General features: G+C 44.7%; 1 protein-coding gene across 1 annotated transcript in view; it reads left to right on the forward strand.

The window, feature by feature from the left end:
- HYDIN (HYDIN axonemal central pair apparatus protein) overlaps nt 1-21,493 on the forward strand; it is a 435,992-nt gene that overhangs the window by 407,455 nt on the left and 7,044 nt on the right. The window contains exons 77-85 of the mRNA XM_060288997.1: nt 212-381; nt 2,238-2,436; nt 4,204-4,362; nt 7,001-7,278; nt 8,025-8,244; nt 10,224-10,436; nt 11,295-11,458; nt 12,303-12,453; nt 16,858-17,088. Of these exons, the coding sequence (XP_060144980.1) occupies nt 212-381; nt 2,238-2,436; nt 4,204-4,362; nt 7,001-7,278; nt 8,025-8,244; nt 10,224-10,436; nt 11,295-11,458; nt 12,303-12,453; nt 16,858-17,088 (1,785 nt within the window). The remainder of the gene's footprint in view (nt 1-211; nt 382-2,237; nt 2,437-4,203; nt 4,363-7,000; nt 7,279-8,024; nt 8,245-10,223; nt 10,437-11,294; nt 11,459-12,302; nt 12,454-16,857; nt 17,089-21,493) is intronic.

Consider the following 21,493-nt stretch of genomic DNA (forward strand, 5'->3'; position numbering starts at 1 on the left):
AAGCAAGAGCCAATGTCGGGCCCAGGTGCAGAGTAGTCCACCTTGCTTTCCTTAAATAAACATGTAAACTGTTCATCAGAATCTCTGCAGATGGAGCCCTGAGACCTGAATTTTTTTTAAGCACTCGACTGTTCCCCTCCTTCACCTGAGGGCGTAAGGGCCCTTTCCTCTCACTTCTAATCACACTCCACCTGCCATTCCCTTCCCACAGATCAGCCACGGTCCAACATTTTTGTGCAGCATCTCAGGCTGTGCCGTGAGCCCAGCCGTCCATTTCTCCTTCACCAGCTACAACTTTGGGACCTGCTTCATCTACCAAGCTGGGATGCCCCCATACAAACAAATCCTAGTTGTCTCCAGCAAGGAAGAGACGTCTATGAGGTAAGCAGACTTCCCAGAGCTTCCAGATGATTCTGCCACTCCTGTGGGTCCTACAGCCTCCACACAGGTGGGGTCCTGCCAGGACAGAAAAGGAAGGATTCTGGGAAAGCCTCAGACACAGGTGGGCGTGAATCCTGAGTCTCCTTTCCCCGCCACTAACACTCATACTTGGATAGCCATGAGCTACTCTGCTAAAAAAAAAATCCTCTTCTGGAAATGAGGAGGGCAATGCCGAGCGACCTGACAAGAGGTTCGATGGCTTCCACTTATTTTCCGCATGTAATAGATGTGGGAACTGAGGTTTGGGAGTTAAAAAGTTAATTTCTCAGGCGAGTGACCTTGCAGCAAATGGCAGATCTAAACTGAGCCTGAGCCTTCTGATTCAAATCCAGCCTCTCTGTGCCATCCCTGTGTAGAATGTTCCAGTCCAGGTTTCTGGGCCCTATTCCAGACCTAAGAAGACAAAACTGGCCCAGAGACCTATGTTTATTCAAAGTTCTCCAGGTTAGTACTCTGCAAGTGAACTTTCTTCAGTGTCAGAAACGTTGTATGTCTGCACTGTCCAGTGCGGTAGCCTACAGCTGCACGTGACTGTGGGGCACTTGAAATGTGGCTAGTGCCACTGCAGAACAGAACTTCATTTTATTTTATTTTAATTAATTTTAACTTTAAGAGCCACGTGTGTCTAGTGGCTACCATATCACATAGCACAGGTCTAGGTTCAAATCCCAGCACTTCCCTAGCTATGTGACCTTGGGCAAAATTTTTAAACTCTCTGTGCCTCTGTCTCCTTGCCTGAAGTGGGGGATAGTCGTACCTCCCCACAGGGCTATTAAAAGGATTAAATTAGTTCCTTTAGAGAGAGTACTTAGAACAGTGCCCGGAACATAGGAAATGCTCAGTTTTTTTTATCTGCTGCTACTGTTGTGGCGGTGATGGTGGTGATGGTGCTGGTGATGATGATTCTCCTGAATGTTAAATTACAAGAGTGTCATGTACTTTTAAATACTAATTTAAAATCTTATCCACCTACACTCCTCCTTGCCTGATTTAATCTGAATCTTGCTTTGCTTAAGGCATGGCGCTCTATTTTATTGCCTCAGCCAGAGTCCTTCTCTAAATACCCGGAAGGCAGATGAGGAGGGGCTGTAATGGAGGTCTACGTGCTTCCTGCCCACACGTGAAGGGGGGTGGACATGATCTTTGAAGGTCCCTTCTAGTTGAGCAATTAGCAATAATAATAATAGCTCACCTTTCTGGAATGTTTCCTCTGTACCCTGTCTAGTGACTGATTTAGTCACTTTATCTCATTTAATCCTCACAACAATTTTATGAGGTAGCCATCACTACCCGCATTTTACAGAGGAGGAAACAGAGACCCAAATGGGCTGAGTAAACTGTTCTCAGGTCACATGGATAGTTAGGGATAGAACCCGGATCCACACTCCTGTCCGTCTGACTCTGGACACATACTCCTCCCCACTGTGCTTTACCACCCAGTTACTTCAGGAAGCCCCCCCTTCTTATGAAAGGGTACAAAACCATGAGCTGCCTTATCAAGGAAGAGAGGATAAAGAAAGTGAAAAGAGCACTGGGCAAAAGGTCATGAGACTTTGCATTTGAGGCCTGGCTCTGCCAGGATCTCTGGACGTGATCTGGGGGAAGTAACTCGACAGTGCCCGGGAGACCACGGGCTGGATCACTGCTGAAGTCCCTTCCAGCCCTTACATTTGGACTCCAGGAAAACTGGGCAGGACATCAAGCAGTGGATCCAGCTCAGAGAAACAAGGGACAAAATCTCCGCCACTGGGTCAGGCATCCGAGAGCTTACACACCTTCCTCCTGATCTTCTCCAGCTTAGAGTGTTTGTACACCAACACCAGCCACCTCGAGGTGAACTTCCGAGTTGATGTGGTGAAGCCAGGAAAGACACTGGAGATTCCCATCATCTTTTATCCTCGAGAAAGTATCAATTATCGAGAACTCATCCCCTTTGAAATCAATGGGCTCTCACAACAAGTAGTTGAAATCAAAGGGAAAGGCACTGAAATGAAGGTAAGAGCCAGTTGGGGAGATCCTCGGGCTGGGCGCCCCTCCTTCTTGCCCTTCTTTGCCCACCTGAGCCCACCTTCCACCCCCTCCAAGTCTCCTGCCCCCAAGCTGCTCTGTCAGGGGGTCAACCAGTCCCACCCAGGGGTGAATCGTCAGATCAGACCCAAGTGAATCACATAGATCTCGTTCAATACCAAACTTTACTGTATCAAAGGATACAAGTAATCACAGGAGGTCACTGGAGAAACACTCTTTTTCTTGGAGAAGTTTGAGACTATCAGATGCAGCATCCCGAGCATGTCCTCTTCGTCCCACATTAGGGCGTGTAGTGTTTTCAGGTTACGAGGTAAGACTTGTTTTAAGCTCTGTATGCAGACAAACCTTTCAGTCATGGGACATTTTTCCTTAACACCACACAGACTGACATTCTCCAGCCAGCCACAACTCCCAGGATCCTATTTGACTGAGGGCCTTCCTTCTAACCAGGTGCTCCTAATAGGAAGGGACTGGTCCTGTCCTGCTGCTAATCCCTTTCTTCCCAGTGTCTGGTTAACATTTAAGGTGTCTGTCTGGTAGGAGCATTCGCGTTTCATAGGGAGTTTTGGAAAACTGAAGACCTTCCAAGATCCTCGGCAATGCATGGGACGTTTCAGCAGCCAAGAGAAAATGGGAGGGGTGTATTCCGGCAGCCTTCCCATCAAGCCGGAGAGCAACAGGACCAGGCCACCTGGTGTGTCTGCACCCGCGCCAGTGATGGGGTCTCTTCTGATGTCATTGATTCATTCGAGTGTTCATTCTTTCATCACTCATTCAGCACCCATTGTGTCAGGTGCTTTGCAGAAATCCTGCAGAGGAGGCTTAAGCGTGTTCTCTCACCTCCAGGAGTTCACAGGGTGGGGCTGGAGACCCTTGCCTTTGTACACAAAATGGAAACATATGGGCAGGATAGAAAGAGCGTGTAGGGGAGGGGTGCAGTTTAGTGACTGGTCAAATGACAGTGACCAGTGGGTGCTATTCGTGTGGGTCACGTCATCCTGGAGGACAAGGCCCAGCCTGACCTTGGCCTGATCCAGGTCAGCATTTTGATCAGTACTTCAGATGAGGACTTTGAAATGTACGTGCTTCTCCCACCTCCGCTGCCACCATCACCTCTCACTCCTAAAGGCTCTCTCTCCTGCCCTCTTCCAGTCCATCTCCACAGAGGAGTGAGCCAGGGCACCCTCCCAAGACACACACTTGATGGGGCTGCTCCAGGCTGCACTGGCTTCCCACTTCTCCCAGAAGAAAGCCTGACCCCTCTGCGAACTGTCTTCCCGTGTCTCCCTCTCGCTCCCAGCCACGGGCTGGGAGTCCAGTCCACTCCCTCCAGCTCAGGGCCTCGCCACAGCTTGTCTCCTCCCTCGGGATCCAGCCCACACCCCCCTGACACAAACCCACAGGATCCCACCCTTCCTTTAGCTCTCAGTAGGAACATGCCTTCCTCAGGGAAGCCTCCCTCACCCCCAGGCTGCCTCAGCCCCTTGTACCCTGAGCTTTTCCTTCCTAACATCTCTGAACCCAGCCGTAATTATGTGATTGTGCAACAAGTTGTTTAGTGGGCATTTTAAGCACATAAATGTTTGTTGAGTGGGCGAATGCCCATCCAATGTGAAGAATGAGGGACACAGAAAGAGAAGGAAGCAGCCTTGCCTCACCAGGGTGCCCATATCGTATTTCTTTTTCTCATTAACTGATGAACCCTCCTTCCCTGCGCTCTTTCTTGTCCCACAGATTTTAGTCCTCAATCCAGCCAATAGGACTGTGAAGTTAGGAGCTGTCCTGCCTGGACAGGTGGCGAAGAAAACGATTTCCATCATGAACGACAGCCAAGCCCAGCTCACATTTGACCTGTCAGCCCTGTTCTCGATTCCAGAACTCCAGGACCCCAAGGTTGGTGCTCGGGCCCCTAGTGGCATCTTCATGCCCCATCCCTCCCCCCACCCCCTGCCCCGATGACAGGGATGGCTACAGTAGCAACACTGACACCTCACGGTTCTCGTGCACCTTCAGTGTGCCGGGCAGTTCTGAGAGCTCTCCCTGTGCTGCCTCTGGTCACCTTCACAGAAACAGTGTAGGGTGGTGCTTCTACGATTCTCATTTTACATGTAAGGAAACCAAGGCTTGGAGAGGCTGCATGCCTCTAGAGGGCAACAGTGATGTAGAAAGAGAAGTGCCCTTGCTGGATTCAGAAGATCGGGGCTCTAATGAATATACATATATCATCACAGCAGAAAATTTGAAAAATACGGAAAATCACAAAGCAGAACATTTCGCCTATAATCTCATACCCAGAAATAATCACTTAACATTTTGGTACCTATCTTTCCCCTGTTTTTCCTACACATTTTTAAAATAAAATATTAACATTCAGATTGTTTTGAAACCTGCTTTTCCCAAATTGAAATAGCTCCTAAACATTCAATGTCATTTGTGCCTCTATACCTCCATTATGCAGATGGACCAATCCTCTGTTTCTGCTCATCTCAGGTGTTCCTGATTTTTTATTTTTATAAGCAGCATTGTAATATCCATGTAAACAAAACTGTGTGTGAATCCATGACCTTCTGCTTAATACATACTCCTAGGAGTGGGCTTCTTGGACCAAAAGGAAGAGTATGTTTCGATATACGTCACTCATCTGCCCCCGAAAGCTTGTCCCTCCTTCCACTTCAATCCGCTGTGTGAAAGAAGCATGCTTGTTGCCAAATCCATGTCCTCGAGCTCCCTAAATAGAGAAGCTACAGTCCTGGCTGCCGTCTACCCATCTCACAGTGTTTGGGTGGCCCTTTGAAGATGGACCAGGTGTATTTCATTTTGAGGGTGGACTATATCCATTCCTTCATTCAATTCATTCTTACATTTACTCAGTAAGTCAGTGCTACGTGCTGGAAATACAAAGGCGTGGCTTAGTCAGCTTGGGCTGCCATAACAGAACACCACAGACTGGGTGGCTTAAACAACAGACATTTATTTTCTTACAGTTCTGGAGGCTGGAAGTCTGACATCAGGGTGCCAACATAGTTTCTGGTGAGGACGCTCCTCCTGGCTTGCAGACGACCACCTTCTTGCTGTGTCCCCACATGTCAGAGAGACGGCAAGCTCCAGCTCTCCGGTGTCCCTTTTTATAAGGGCGCTAATCTCATCATTAGGGTCCCACTCTCTTGACCTCATTCTAAACCTAATTACCTCCCAAAGGCCCCATCTCCAAACACTACTCACATATGGACTTGGGAGGACACAATTCAGTCCATAGTAAGGTGAATATGACATAGACTTTGGTCTGGTGGAGTTCACAGTCTTTTGGGGTCACAGACACATGAACAGTCCCAGGAAAGCCTAGAAGCTGCAGAAGCAGGGTGCGATTCAGGACCAGGGCTGCTCAGAGGAGGGCCTCACAGTGGAGAGAGGTCTGAACTGCGTCTTACAGGATGAAGAGGTATCTCCCAGGCAGACAGGTTGCGGAAGAGTGTTTCTGGCAGGGAAGATTATATAGGCTCAAAGGGGTTGATGCCTTTGGAATCCTAGGTGTGATTCAATGTGGTAGGAGTGTTGTGGACCATCTGAGGATTGCAGGATACAGGAACACTGGCTGTGAGAGGCCAACCAAAGCAGGAGACCCAGTGGGCATCTCGTCCTTGGACCCCACATCACCCACTTTGCCATCCAGAGAAAGAGGGAAAACTTGCTGCTTCCCTTTCTTCATTAATCCAAAGTAAAGTCCTCATTCCAGTGGGTCAGGGCCCCTCACAGTTCAGCTGCACCAGTTCTGCCTCTTGAGGTGGTGAGACGAAAGCTGCCAGAATGGCCTGGACCGGCACTGTCACCCCGGGGGGTCACTTCCATCATTGTGTTTTGAGAAATCTCTAAGGTCACTTTCCTATTGTGATTCTCAGCCGTTATCTCACTCCCCCCGCCCCCCTCCCTGCCCGCCACAATCCACTTCCGGTGGTACGGAAGGGAGCTCAAGGATGAAAAGGGCTTGACTTCCTTCAAGCTGATTTTGATTTGATTTTTACCAGGACCAAGGGGAGAGAGCAGCCCCTTATATTCAAGTTCCAACAGCGGTTCTCAAACTTTAGAACACATGAGTCCTCAAATGCAGGTTCCAAGCTCTCCTAAGGAGACTGGTTCTCTTGGGCTGGGGCAGGACCCAAGAGTCTGCCTTTTAACCAGCACACTGGGAAATGTGATGCAGGAAGCCCAGGGAGCGCGCCTTGAAAACCACCGGAGCACTGAGTCTTTTGTACTTGCTCTTACTGTTTCCTCCACCAGAGAACAGGGGTTGGAAAGAGAATTAACACTGATTGAATGCCTGTTACGTGCCACACGTTTTGTACGGGTGGTCTGGGTCTTCACCGTAGAGTAAATCACAGAAAGTTTCAGTAACTCACCACAGGTGACACAGCTGGTGAGAGGGCAGAATGATATTACACCTGGCCTGATACGGTCCCAGCAGCAGGACCCCCCGAAACGGAGCCTCAGGAGCACCCCACCCTCAGCTGCTGAGGCTCGTTGTCATTTTATCCAGGTCATCACCTTGACACCATCCCGCAACATCACCCTGAAGCCCAAAGAGGTCCGGAAGCTGGAAGTCAACTTCGCCCCGAAGAAGCGTGTCCCTCCCTTCTCCGAAGAGGTGTTCATGGAGTGCATGGGGCTCCTGCGGCCCCTCTTCCTCCTCAGCGGCTGCTGCCAGGCCCTGGAGATCTCCCTGGACCAGAAACATCTTCCCTTCAGAACAGTCGTGTGTCAGACACAAGCCACGCGTCACGTCCTCATGTTGAACACAGGCGACGTGGGTGCGAGGTAGGAGAGCCCTCTGGGCCTGGATTCCCATTTAACTATCCCAGGACCCTCTAAAGTGGTTAAGATATTGTCCCCATTTCACAGATGAAGTTGAGGCTCAAAGTGGTTATATGACTTGCCAGCAGGGACCCACCCAGGCACTACTTGGGGAATGCTGCCATCGCCGTGCCCGCTGCGCACCACACACCTGCAGGGGGCACCCTTCACACCGACCTCAGTTGAACAGTGCCCTGAGGCTGTGGTATGGCAGCCTTGGCACTGGAAGCACTGGTCTGCACCATCCACCCTCTGTGTCCTACCTGGACCAAGTGCCAGACCACAGAGGGGGTGACCACACAGGGCCATCGGATCCCAGTGCCACCAAGAATAGGGGCAACTGTCATGGGAAGGGATCATCTCCACCCCCCTGGTCAGACCTGAGAGGCAGTGCAGGGAGCAGCTATGGCCACAGTCTCAGGAGGGTTCCAGTCCTGGCCCGACCACATCCTAGCTGTGTGACCTCGGGTACACGTGTAAGCGTGTTCACGCACATGCCCCTCAGTGTGCCACTTCCCACCTGCTCAGCCCCAAGGGAGAGCCTGGAGATCCCACCCAGGAATGACCTGGCCTTTGTCCCACTGCCTCTGCTTTGCCCAGTAGTCTGAACCTCCCAGCTAAAAGCACAGGCAAAATCTCTTTTCTCAGCAGGATTGAGGACACCCCAAGGATATTAGTAAACTACTTTGTCTCCTTTTGTCTTGGAAAAGGTTTAAATGGGATGCCAGAAAATTTGAGCCTCATTTCTCCATCAGCCCGGAAGAGGGCTATATCACCGCAGGCATGGAGGTTTCTTTCGAAGTGACTTACCATCCTACTGAGGTGGGCAAGGAGACCCTCCGTAAAAACTTGCTCTGCTTCATCCAGGGTGGCAGTCCTCTGAGCCTAACCCTGTCTGGAGTCTGCGTGGGACCACCTTCGGTAAAAGAGGTCAGTAGGTGCTGCCCACAGATGGGCCAGTGGCCAGAGTGGGCCCAGCAAGCCCCACAGGAGAACTCAGTCAGGCCTTCTAGAAACAAGTGGCCCTGTTCAAACAGTCCTTGGTGCCCACATCAAACATGTAGACCTGCTCCCTCCTACCATAGGGCCTTCGCACATGCTGTTCCCACCGCTGATATATTCATTTCCCCCTCTTCATCTAGTTAATTCCTATTTATTCTTCAGCTCTCAACTCAAGCATCTCATTCTCAGGGAAGGTTGTATTGACATCTTGGGCTAGATCAAATTCTGTGATAAGCTCTTTAAGTAAGGGGTGAACACCTTTCGCTTTCTCTATGGTTAAAAAGTGGGCTTGGGGGGCTTCCCTGGTGGCGCAGTGGTTGAGAGTCCACCTGCCGATGCAGGGGACATGGGTTCATGCCCCAGTCCGGGAGGATCCCACATGCCGCGGAGCAGCTGGGCCCGTGAGCCATGGCCGCTGAGCCTGTGTACCCGGAGCCTGTGCTCCGCAACGGGAGAGGCCACAACAGTAAGAGGCCCGCGTACAGAAAGAAAGAACGAAAGAAGGAAGGGAGGAAGGGAGGAAGGGAGGAAGGGAGGAAGGAAGAAAAAAATGGGCTTGGGTTAATCCTCTGCTAGCCCTGTTCCTGGAAACCTAACAGTGGAAACCTGATAGTTCCTGGCAACACTGCTTATGGTCATAGACACCTGATCTCCATCTCCTGTTGTTCCAACAATGTTATATAAATGGAATCATGCAGTATGCTATAAATGTGTATGTACAAGTCTTGGCAAGAATACATGCTTTCATTTCCTTGGGTAAGTATGTAATAGTGGAATGGCTGGGTCATAGGGTAGGTATATGTTTACCTTTTTAAGAACCTACCAAATTGTTTTCCGAAGTGGTTGTGTCATTTTTTACATTCCCATCAGCCACGTCTGACATTTCCACTTGTGCCGCATCCCTGCCAATACTTGATATGGTCAGTTTTTTTTAATTTTAGTCATTCTAACAGGTACGTGGTGATATCTCATTGTGGTTTTTAATTTGCATTTTCCTAACGACTAATGATGTTAAGCATCTTTTCAGGTACTTATTTGCCATCCATATATCTTCTTTGTTGAAGTGTCTGTTCAGATCTCCTATTTTTATTTGGGTTGTTTGTTTTCTTACTATTGAGTTTTGAGAGCTCTCTGTATATTCAGGACACAAGTTTTAAATTTAGATCCTCAGTCTGTTTAGAGTTCATTTTCATATGTAGTGTAAGACAGGAATCAAAATTCATTTTTTTTTGTACATGGATATCCAGTTCCAGCAGCATTTATTTAATCGATTATCCTTTCTCCACCGAACTGCCTTTGTACTTTGGTCAGAAACCAATTGATAATATATGTGTGGGTCTCTTGCTAAACTCTGTTCTCGTCCCACTGGTGATCTCTTTAACTCTCTTCACACCACTGCGACATTGTCCACGTTGCTAAGCTCAATGGCTAGTTCTCATGGCTCATCTTACTTGACCTGTCGATAGCATTTGACACCTTGAACAAGCCCCTCCTCTTTCACGCACTTCCTTCATTACATGGCCTCCAGGGTACCACTCTCTCCTGGCTTTCCACCCACCTTATTAGCTGCTGCTTCTTGTCTCCTCTTCTGATTTTTCTTAACATTGGAACACGCCAGTCAGGAATTAGTCCTGAAATTCCTTCTTTTTTCCTAAATACACTTACTTCTTGATAATTTCATCCAGTTTCTTGGCCTGAAAAAAACATTGCTATACTGACAACACCCAAATATATATAGAGAGAGGTAGATATAGATAGATAGATAGATAGATATAGATAGATATCTATATATCTATAGATATAGATATAGATATATAGATATCTATATATATATATGGCCTGAACCTTTCCTTGAACTCCAGATTTGTAAATTCCACTGCCTGCTTAAGGTGCCTGTTTTCTTCCAGGTGGTGAATTTCACCTGCCAGGTACGCTCCAAGCACACACAGACCATCATGCTTTCAAACCACACCAACCAAACCTGGAATCTGCACCCCATCTTTGAAGGCGAGCACTGGGAGGGGCCCGATTTCATCACCCTGGAGCCCCATCAGCAAAGCAAGCCCTATGAGATTACCTACCGGCCCCGCACCTTGAATGTGGAGAACCGCAAGCATCAGGTAGGTTGAGCCCCACCTCCCCCACTGTTTTCCTGGCATGGTTGGAGGGAGGAGTTGTGTGAGAGAGAATGTTAAAACAAGAGGGGACCCCACAAATGATATTGGATCCACGGGGAATCATGTCCAAAGCTTATCAAGTCCACAGCTTCCCTTTTCGTCCATGTATTTTCATGCTTAGGGGATTCTCTTGGCACCAGGGGCTCAGTTCTAAAATGGAGTCCTCAACTAAGCATCAAGCAATTGGTACTTAGTTTAAGTGCACAAATAGCATCATAGTGACTGTAATAAAAATGAAAAAAAAAAAGAAGCCACAGTCTTCCACCTCCCCTCCCCAAAAAGAGCTGTTTTCTTCCGTCTTCACTACCAGTCCTTATTCAAATACAGCCATAGCTACCATCACAGCATCCTCAGTTTTGCATCCTGTTTACTTTTACTTTACATTATATCATGAGCATTTTTCTATTTAACTATGTAATCTTTGTGATAATCATTTTTAACGACTGACTAATATTTCATTGAATGACAGTTCCATAATTTATTTAACATCCCCCAGTTGTTGGATGTTTAAGTTATCTCTAAATTTTCATCAATATAAGTGGTTCTAATATACACATGTATGTATACATGTAACTTTTTCTGCTGTAGGGGTTTTTCTTCAGTAAGTTCCTTGGGATGGGATCCCTGGTTCAAATACACATGAACATTTTTATGACTCTTGGGAACATATCCCCAAGCTGCTTTCCAAAAGTGTTATGCTTATTTGCAGAGCCTCCACTAATCCTGTGCTACTGCCATGCCTGAGAGGTAGCTAATAAAGGACCCTCTGTGTCATTCTGACCACATTTCTTCTTCTCTTAGGGCACCCTCTTCTTCCCCCTCCCAGATGGGACCGGCTGGCTGTATGTACTGCATGGGACTCCCGAGCTCCCCAAAGCCGTGGCCAATATCTACCGTGAACTGCCATGTAAGACGCCCTACACTGAGCTCCTGCCAATAACCAACTGGCTGAACAAGCCCCAGAGGTGAGGAAGTGGGGGAGACGGGGGGAGGACTCGCACCGTCGAGCCTAGCCCCTCCCCTGGTCAGGGCCCCTAGAGGACAGTGGGGGCTAAAGAGTCAAAGTTCTGTGCTGCGGCCAGGCATTGCTCAACTGAGCCCCAGAGAGAGTCTCCTGTTCAGCGCTCTCTGTGAGCAGCTGATAACTTGAAAATCTCCTAGAACAGAGCCTGGCACAAAATAAGTGCTCAGTAAATGTTAGCTGTCATTATTATTATCAAAACGATAATTGTGGTTGTTATTATTGAAAGCCCTGTCTTATCACCTAAGCCACTGGCCAGAGAAGGACGTCCCTTGGGTCTTGTACTTGCAGTGAGAGTGGAGGAGAACAGAAGACCTAGAGGAGCTTGAGGCCAACCAGCCTGGTCCCCTTCTTTTATGGAAAAGAAGCCAAAGGCTGGGAGAAGAGAACTGCCTGCTCAGCATAGTGGATGAAGGCCCAGACCCAAGCTGAAATGCTAGTTCTGCCAGTAACTAGGCCTTGTTAAATGAGCTGTCATCTTCCTTCTCTCAGCCTCAATTTCTTCCCTAGTAAGATGGAGAGGATAACGAGAGGTACCTCCGACAGGCACTGTGAGGACTAAAAGCCTGTAATGTAACACGCGTGGTGCACCGACTCAGTTCTGGCACAAAATAGGCGGTTAGTAAATGGTAGTTACTGTTATTGTTAGTGACAGAGTGAAGACTAGAACCCTGGACCCGTGTGCTTTCCATGAAATCAAGAGTGGAGATGGCACCTTGCCTTCTTTCCTTTGGGCAAACTGTCTCATTTTGTCTGTCCTCTCTTCTTGCACCCCTGTGCTCCCCCAGATTCCAGGTCATTGTGGAAATGTTGAAACCGGAGAAGCCCGACCTAGGTGTCACCTTAAAGGGCCTTGATTATATTGATGTGCTGTCTGCCTCCAAGAAAGACTACAAGCTGAACTTCTTTTCCCACAAGGAGGGACTGTACACAGCAAAGGTATCCACCTGTTAAGGGCACTGCCCTGGGACCCCAGAGGTTTGACCCTGAGGCTGATGATCCCCGTGTTGGGAGTGAAGATGCCCTCTCACAGCCAGCCTAGCGTCATCCTGTTAGGCTGACCATTTAGAGGGACCAGGCAAAGGCATTCAAGATTCCCAGACTCTTCAAGATGAGACCAGATTGCAGGGCTAGCCAGCCAACGTATAGGTCCATTCCAAGCCTTCAAGGTGGCAGAATCATGAAAATCTCTAAGCAGTAGGTAACAGTGGACCAGCAAACACCAGACCACAAAAATAGTAACAAAAGATCCTTTTTCTGAGGGCTTATAGAGTGTCCAGCATCATGCTGAGCCCTTGACACAGCTAGTAACATCAGAGCCAGGATTCAGCTTAGAGCCATCGACTCTAAGACTCCTCAGGGTCTTTCACACGTGAGCGGTTTGTCCTAATTCATTCGTCAATTGAACAAGCATCTCTTGAGCACATGCGCCATATGCTATACACTATGTGCTGGTAATGCAGCAATGATCAAAAGTAGGCACAGTCTCTGTTCTCCTGGAACACACAGTCCAGTGGAGGGAGATGGACATTCATCAAATAATTGCACTATGAATGCATACTTATAAAATGGCCTAAGTGCTGTAAAGAAAAGGAGCATATGGGTCAGTGGCTCACTGAGAGGTCAGGGCTGAAGAGAATTACAGAGGAATTACCCGCTTACAGGTGGTACTTGAAGCCAAGATGGAGGATGGAACCACCTAGGGAAAGATTTTAAAGTGAAAAAGTAGCACGTGAGCACAAAGAAACGGCAAGAATAAAAGGCAATAATAACAAGTACTGGCAAGGGTGTGCAGAACATGAATCTTTCACGCAGTGCTGGTGGGAGTGTAAATAGTGCAGCTGCTTTAGAAGAAAGTCAGGCAGTTCCTCAAATGGATAAACGTAGAGTCACCATAGAATTCAGCAATTTATACCCCAAATAGGTGAAAACATACGTCCACACAAAAACCTGTACATAAATGTTCATAGCATCATTATTCATAAAAGCCAAAAAATGGAAACAACCTAAATTTCCATCAATTTACTGAATAGATAAATACAATGGAATATTATTTGGCAATAAAAAGTAATGGGGGGGCTTCCCTGGTGGCGCAGTGGTTGAGAGTCCGCCTGCCGATGCAGGGGACACAGGTTCGTGCCCCGGTCCAGGAAGATCCCACGTGCCGTGGAGTGGTTGGGCTCGTGAGCCATGGCCGCTGAGTCTGTGCGGCCGGAGCCTGTGCTCCACAACGGGAGAGGCCACAACAGTGAGAGGCCCGCGAACCGCAAAAAAAAAAAAAAAAAAAAGTAATGGGAACAAAGTACTGATTCATACAACACTGAAATGAATGCTGAAAACATTATGCTAAGTGAACGAAGTCAGTCACAAATGGCCACATATTATATGATTTTGTTTAAATGAAATGTCCAGAATAGGCAAATCTATAGGAACAGAAAGTAGACTAGTGGTGCGTAGGACTATAAGGGATGGATTTGGGGAAGTGGGAATGATTGTTACTGGGGACAGGGCTTCTTTTGGGGGTGGTGAAAATGTTCTAAAATTGAGTGTGGGGATGGTTGGATCACTTTGTGAATGTATTAAAAAAGCACTAAATTGTACACTTTAAATGGGTGAATTGTATAGCATGTGAATTGTACCTCAATAAAGCTGAAAGGAAATATGAGACATAAAATATATATCAAGAGGTTCTAATACCCATCTAATAGGAGGAGCTCCCGAAACAGAAAAACAAGATAATAAAAGGAAGAAAATACTCTATGAAATAATTGAAGAAAAAAAATGTCCAGAGCTATTTGACAAAGTCTGAGTCTTTAACTGAAGGAACCCACCAAGTTGCCAACCAAGGAAAAACAGACTCACATCTAAGTACATGAGAACAAAATTTCAGAAAACTGGGATAAAAGAGAAAGTCCTAAATAATTCTAGAGAAAGTAGATGGAAGTAATATTCACAATAACATTAGATTTCTCATGGAAACACTGAATACCAAAAGCAATAGGGTAAGCTATTCAAACTGTTTAGAATGACTTTCAATTTCGAATGCTTTTTCCAGACAAGACTATCATGAGAGCAAAATAAAGACACTTTTAAACATGCAGAGACTCAAAGTAACCAACCCATATACACAATCCCTATCTGAAAGAAGTGCTACAAAATTTAAAAATTTTCTTTTTCTCTTTTTATAATTTGTACACAATTTATGTTTACGTTAACAGATACAGTGGAAAATATGAAACATTAATTCTAATTAGCAAAATGATTCCTCTTGTAAATGAATCCAAGAGGAAAGTACAGGATACAATGAACAAAGAATCAAAATTAAGTTGATAGGTAATTTCAAATAATTGTTGAAAAGAAATCTGAAATTAATATTTCATGTGACCTCAATATAGGAAATAGCAAGGGGAGGGATAAAATAAGGCAATGAAAAAAATTTTCTTTCGTTTGGAAGCAAATGGGGAGGTAAGAGATTTTCTCATTCATAGAGAAGGGTAGGAAGAGAATTAGAGCTATTTGTAAACTGTAGGTATGAACAGAAAAATACCAGTAAATATATTTATTAAAATACAAGTGAAGGGACTTCCCTGGTGGTGCAGTGGTTAAGAATCCACCTGCCAATGCAGAGGACACGGGATCGATCCCTGGTCCGGGAAGATCCCACATTGCCGCGGAGCAACCGTGCGCCACAACTACTGAGCCTGCGCTCTAGAGTCTGTGCGCCTAGAGCCCGTGCTCTGCAACAAGAGAAGCCACTGCAATAAGAAGCCCGTGCACCACAACGAAAAGTAGCCCCAGCTCGCCGCAACTAGAGAAAGCCCATGCACAGCAATGAAGACCCAACGCAGCCAAAAATATAAATAAAGAAATAAATTTATTTTTTAAAAAATAAATAAAATACAAGTAAAATTTTGGGTAAAAATGACAACAAACCCAGATCACAGGATCTCTTTACAGTAACATATATACTGAAATGAACAATAACAACCTAAAAGTGTTTTAAAAGTCAAAAACACTTTTACTTCTGGTTATGTTGGAGTAACTAGACCCTCACGATGAACAACCATAAAACTGGACAAAATATCTGAGGTAACTCTTCTTAAGCATCGGACAGCAGGCAGCACAATACTGCAGTCCATCAGAGAGAAGAGAAACCTATGCAGTGAGTCCTGTGATTGTCCTCTCTGGCTTGTGACAATTTCCTGACTGCTGTGTTGTCAGCTCTAGAGCAACTACTAAAAATCTATTATTTAAAAATATAGGTAAGAAGCCAGTAGAGGAAATGAAATATATTACAAAAGATTACACATTGATCCAAAAGAAGGCAGGAAAGTAGCAAGCAAGGAATGAAAAAATAAGAGACAAATGGAAAAGAAATAGCAAAAGGGCTGGCTTCAACCCAAACACATAAATGATTGCTTTAAATGTAAAAGACTAAACACTCCAATTAAAATACAGAGGGTATCAGAGCACTCTCAATTTAAAGACAGGAAGAGATTGCAAGTAAAAAGGCAGGTATGTAAAGAACTATTACCACCTACTGTAATAAGATAAATAGCTCAAGGCATTAAAAAAAGCAAAAAACTGGAGTAGACTCTAGGTCACAGAAGTAAATATGTGAATGACCAAGAAGCACATGAGAAAACGCTCAACATCATCAGTCATCCAGGGAAAGAACTGAAAAAGGGGAGCAGCTTATCAACAGGTCAGACACAGGGGTGAGGGGACAACGCACTGCAGTTACAAGTGTGAGCTCTGGAGTCAGGCCAGCCTGGGTTCTCATCCTGGTTCTGATACCACTCTGCAGGTGACAAGATAATAACTTGCTAAGCCCGTTTGCTCATGTTTAGAAAAACCAGTGAGGGGAATAGTCATGTTGCCTACAAGCTGTATGAATTAAATAAGTACTTCCAGTGCCTAGTACACAGTAATCAAGTGTTAGATGCTATCATTATCATTATTGTTATTATTAACTATTCCAGCAGCAGCAGGAATTGGAGTGAAGCCCACCACAACATGAACCTCTTGAGGTCTTGCTTGTTCTCCAGGGCCACTCAGCTGTCCCCACTGGGGACACCATCTTCAGCACTAGATGGTGCTGCTCTAGCCTCTCCTAAAGCAACCCAGGCTCCTTCATGCTCTCTCACCTGGGAGAAGCCAGAGCGGAATACCTGAAGAGAAGGGCTGGCTGGCAGGGTTCACAGGGGCTGGGAGGGCCTGTGTCAGCCTGGTCCCTGTGCTTCACGCACCGCGAACAGGGAGAAGGATCGTGTAGACGGCGGAGGACCCTGGGCTAACCCCTCTGCTCTGCCCCACTTCCTCCCACTCTCTCTGTGAACCCAGGTGATCTTCCGAAACGAGGTGACCAACGAGTTCCTATACTACGTGGTGAGTTTCAAGGTCATCCCTTCAGGCATCATCAAAACCATTGAGATGGTGAGCCCTGTCCGGCAAAGCACGTCGGCCTCCATCAAGGTGGAGAACCCCCTGCCCTACTCGGTGACCTTCTCCATGGAATGCAGGGTGCCCGACATCAGCCTGCCCTCCCAGTTTGTGGTGCCGGCCAACTCTGAGGTATGGCCCTGCCTGCCAGGGGCTCCCCGCCCCCATATCCGTGCTGGAGGCTCCGCCCAGGGGGCCTCTGGATCCACGTTCTGCATCCCTTAGTTGGGCCAGCCTTGGTGGTGGTCGGGAGGGCAGGGGATGATCGACTGCTCTTTTCATCAGTTTGTCACTCCAAACTCTCACTGTCCGGATTCCATCAAAATCTCTTCTGTTTCCCCAGCTTCAGCCCACCAGGCCTGTTCCCTGCACTCCCACTCCGTCTCTTCCTTCACTTTCAGAATCTAGTTATCTGTTTTGTTCTTCAGAGAGAGTCTCCATGCCCTTTATTTTATTGTATTTTTATATTTTTCACTGTGAACGATACAGAAAAGTATATAAAACATACATATACATATATGTATGTGTACATATAAACATGTATATGCATGCAAACATGTTTGTTTAAACAAAAAATTATGAAATAAATATCAGTTAAACCAATACCCAGGCCAAGAAATTAAAACTTGCCACCTCCCCAGACACCCCTCTCTCCCTGACTCCTAAAAGTTGCCACTATCCTTATTTTGTAATGATCATGTCTTGCTTTTAAGCAATATAGTTTAGTTTTGCCTGTTTTTGAACTTTATGCAAAAGAAATCATACTATATACATTCTGTAATGTTTTATTTCTTTCGCTCAGAGTTGTGAACTGTGACGGTCCTCCATGCCGTTGCCCACAGCTGAGGTTCATTCATCCTCACCGCTGTAGACTATCCTAAATGACTAGACCACAATTTAGATCTCCATCCTACTATGGCCAGACATTTGTGTTGGTTTCAACATTTGGCTATCGTGGAAAATGCTGCTATGGTTCTTTTTGCACAAGCGCCCTCTTGATGCACATGCGCCTGTATCTCTCCACAGTGTACACCCGGGAGTGGAATCCCTGGGTCATAGGATGCGCCTGCCTCTAACTGCCAATCAGTAGATAACTGCCAATCAGCAATGCGAGTTCACCAACCCTTGGTATTGTCAGAATTTTTTAAAGTTTACCAATCTGATAGACTCTTCATAAACTGATAACTCCCTTTTTACATACAGATTGATTTTAGTTGGGTAATAGTCTGTGTAGGAGATTTGCCTCTGTGCTCATGAATGAGAATGGACCACAGTTTTCCTTCCTCATACTCTTTGTTCAGTTTGGGTGTCACTTTTGCTAATTTTCTCACTTTCTCAATTCTGTGAAAGAGTTTATAAAAGATTGAAATTATGTCTTCTTTGAACTCACTGGTGAAGCCACTGAGAACTGGTGTTTTCTTTGTGGGAAGATCGTCTACTACTGATTCAATTCTTTCAGTGGGTTATTGGACTATTTAGATGTTCTGTTTCTTCTTGAGTCAGTAATAAGAGCCCTTCCATTTCATCGATATACTGAAAATATTGGTATAACATTGTTACTATCCTCTTATTACCTTTTTTTTTGTTTTTTGATTTTTTTGGTACTCAAAAAACCCTCATTTTTTAAAATTAATTTTTATTGGAGTATAGTTGCTTTACAATGTTGTGTTAGTTTCTGCTGTACAGTAAAGTGAATTAGCTATACATATACGTATATCCCCTCTTTTTTGGATTTCCTTCCCATTTAGGTCACCACAGAGCATCAAGCAGAGTTCCTCTGCTTCTCATTAATTATCTGTAGTAGTGTATATGTGTCAATCCCAGTCTCCCAATTCATCCCACCCCCGCTATCCATACATCCGTTCTCTACATCTGTGTCTCTATTTCTGCTTTGCAAATAAGTTCATCTGTATCATTTTTCCAGATTCCACAAATAAGTGATATTATATATTTGTTTTCCTCTTTCTGACTTACTTCACTCATTCTCTAGGTCCATCCATTTCTCTGCAAGTTGCACAATTCCGTTCCTTTTTATGGCTGAGTAACATTCAATTGTATATATGTACCACGTCTTCTTTATCCATTCTTCTGTTGATGGACATTTAGGTTGCTTCCATGTCCTGGCTATTGTTAATAGAGCTGCAATGCACATTGGGGTGCATGTGTCTTTTTGAATGGTTTTTCTCAAGGTATATGCCCAGTAGTGGGATTGCTGGATCATATGGTAGCTCTATTTTTAGTTTTTTAAGGAACCTCCATACTGTTCTCCATAGTGGCTGTATCAATTTACATCCCCACCAACAGAGCAAGAGGGTTCCCTTTTCTCCACACCCTCTCCAGCATTTATTGTTTGTAGAGTGTTTGATAATGGCCATTCTGACTGGTGTGAGGTCATACCTCATTGTAGTTGTGATTTGGAGTTCTCTAATAATTAGTGATGCTGAGCATCTTTTTTGTGTGTTTGTTGGCCATCTGTATGTCTTCTTTGGAGAAATGTCTATTTAGGTCTTCCACCCATTCTTCGATTGAGTTGTTTGTTTTTCTTGATATTGAGCTGCATGAGCTGTTGGTATATTTTGGAGATTGATCCCTTGTCATTTGCTTTGCTTGCAAATATTTTCTCCCATTCTAAGGGTTGTCTTCTCGTTTTATGGTTTCCTTTGCTGTGCAAAAGCTTTTAAGTTTAATTAGGTCCCATTTGTTTATTTTTGTTTTTATTTTCACTACTCTAGGAGGTGGGTCAGAAAAGATCTTACTGTGATTTATGTCAAAGAGTGTTCTGCCTATGTTTTCCTCTAAGACGTTTTATAGTGTCCAGCCTTACTTTTAGGTCTTTAATCTATTTTGAGTTTATTTTTGTGTATGGTGCTAGGAGGTGTTCTGATTTCATTCTTTTACATGTAGCTGTCCAGTTTTCCCAGCACCACTTATTGAAGAGAGTGTCAAAAAAAGCTTCATTTTTAATTTAGCTTTCTGACTCTGTGCTTTTGCCTTCAATACTTTCTCAACGATTTTCTTCTCCTCAATAAGGAGAGCATGTTTGATCCTGTCACTGACACATTTAGCACACAGGGAGCTACCAGAGGCCCGGCTGACGTGTTTTTTCATTTTAGACAACCTCATAAGAACTTTAGGTCTCACAGCACGAATCTTACTACCTTTTTTATGTGACGTCCCCTTTTCATTTCTAATATTGGTTATTGTGCCTTCTCTCTTTGTTTCTTGATCAACCTTGCTAGAGGTTTCTCAACTGTTTTTTTTTTTTTTTTTTTCGAAAAAAGCATCTTTGGACTTTGTTGTTACGCTCTATTGTATGGTTGCTTTCTAGTTGATTGATTTCCACTCTTATCTTTGTTATTCCCTTCCTTCTGCTTCCTTTGGGTTAGTGTTGCTTTAACTAATTTCAAAGATAAACACTTAGGGAATTAACTTGTAGTCTTCTTTATTTTCTAATATACACACTTAAGATTATAAATCTCCCACTAAGTACTGCTTTAGCTGCAGCATACAAGTTTTTATATTTATATGTAGTATTTTTTATCATTAAGTTCAAAAGTGTTCTAATTTTCACTATTATTAATACTTCTTTTTTGACTCCTGGTTTATTAGAAGTTTCTTAATTTTCAAAGATGTGGATTTTTCTAGTTACCACTTTTTAAAATTATTTTGTGGTCAGAGAATATATTCCATATTATTTCTGTACTCTAGAATTTTTTTAGACATGCTCTATGGCCCAATATAGTCTTTTTTTAAAATCCTCCTTCTCTTTTTGAAAAGAATGTATTTGCTGTTTTGTTGTTCAGTTTTCTTTACCCTTACTGATAGTTTTGTCTGCTTGTTTAATCAGTTTTAGGAGAGTATATTAACATATACTACTATGATTGTGTATCTGTCTATCTTTGTAGTTCAGTCATGTTTTGCTTTATGTATATACTTTGAAGCTATATTACTAGTTAAATAAAAATTATAATATCTTTCTGGTGACTTGAAACTCTTTTCATTATAAAGTGATCTTCCTTGTCTGTAGTAACACTTTTTGCCTTAAAATCTATTTTGTCTAATATTAATATAGGTTTCTTTTGGTTAGCATTTGCATGGTGTGGGGTTTTTTTAATCATCATACTTTCAATCTTTCTCTATCCGTATAATCTAAACGTGTCTCTTATAAACGGTGTACAGATGAGATGGATTTGGTTTTTTAACCCAGTCTAGCAAGGCTTCCTTTTCACTTGAGCATTCACATCATTTATATTGAGTGTAAATAGTGACGTATTCAGGTGTACATGCAAATCTGTACTTTCTGTTTATCTTATCTGTTCTATGTTTTCTTTTTCTCTTTGTTTTGTAGTGATCTCTTCCTGGCATGTCTTCATTGTCTATAGCAATATTATTCTGCTCATCATTCACCTTTTTTATTCCTTTTCTGTTGTTCATTCTAACTTTTTCCATGCTTTTAGAAGGAAAAGGTGGCCCTGGATAGCTTTTGTAGCTTCACGTAACTAAGATTCTCTCTTCTGTTGTTACCACAAATATTTTT

Source organism: Globicephala melas, chromosome 19 (assembly GCF_963455315.2).
Source record: "Globicephala melas chromosome 19, mGloMel1.2, whole genome shotgun sequence".
NCBI classification, from domain to species: domain Eukaryota; kingdom Metazoa; phylum Chordata; class Mammalia; order Artiodactyla; family Delphinidae; genus Globicephala; species Globicephala melas.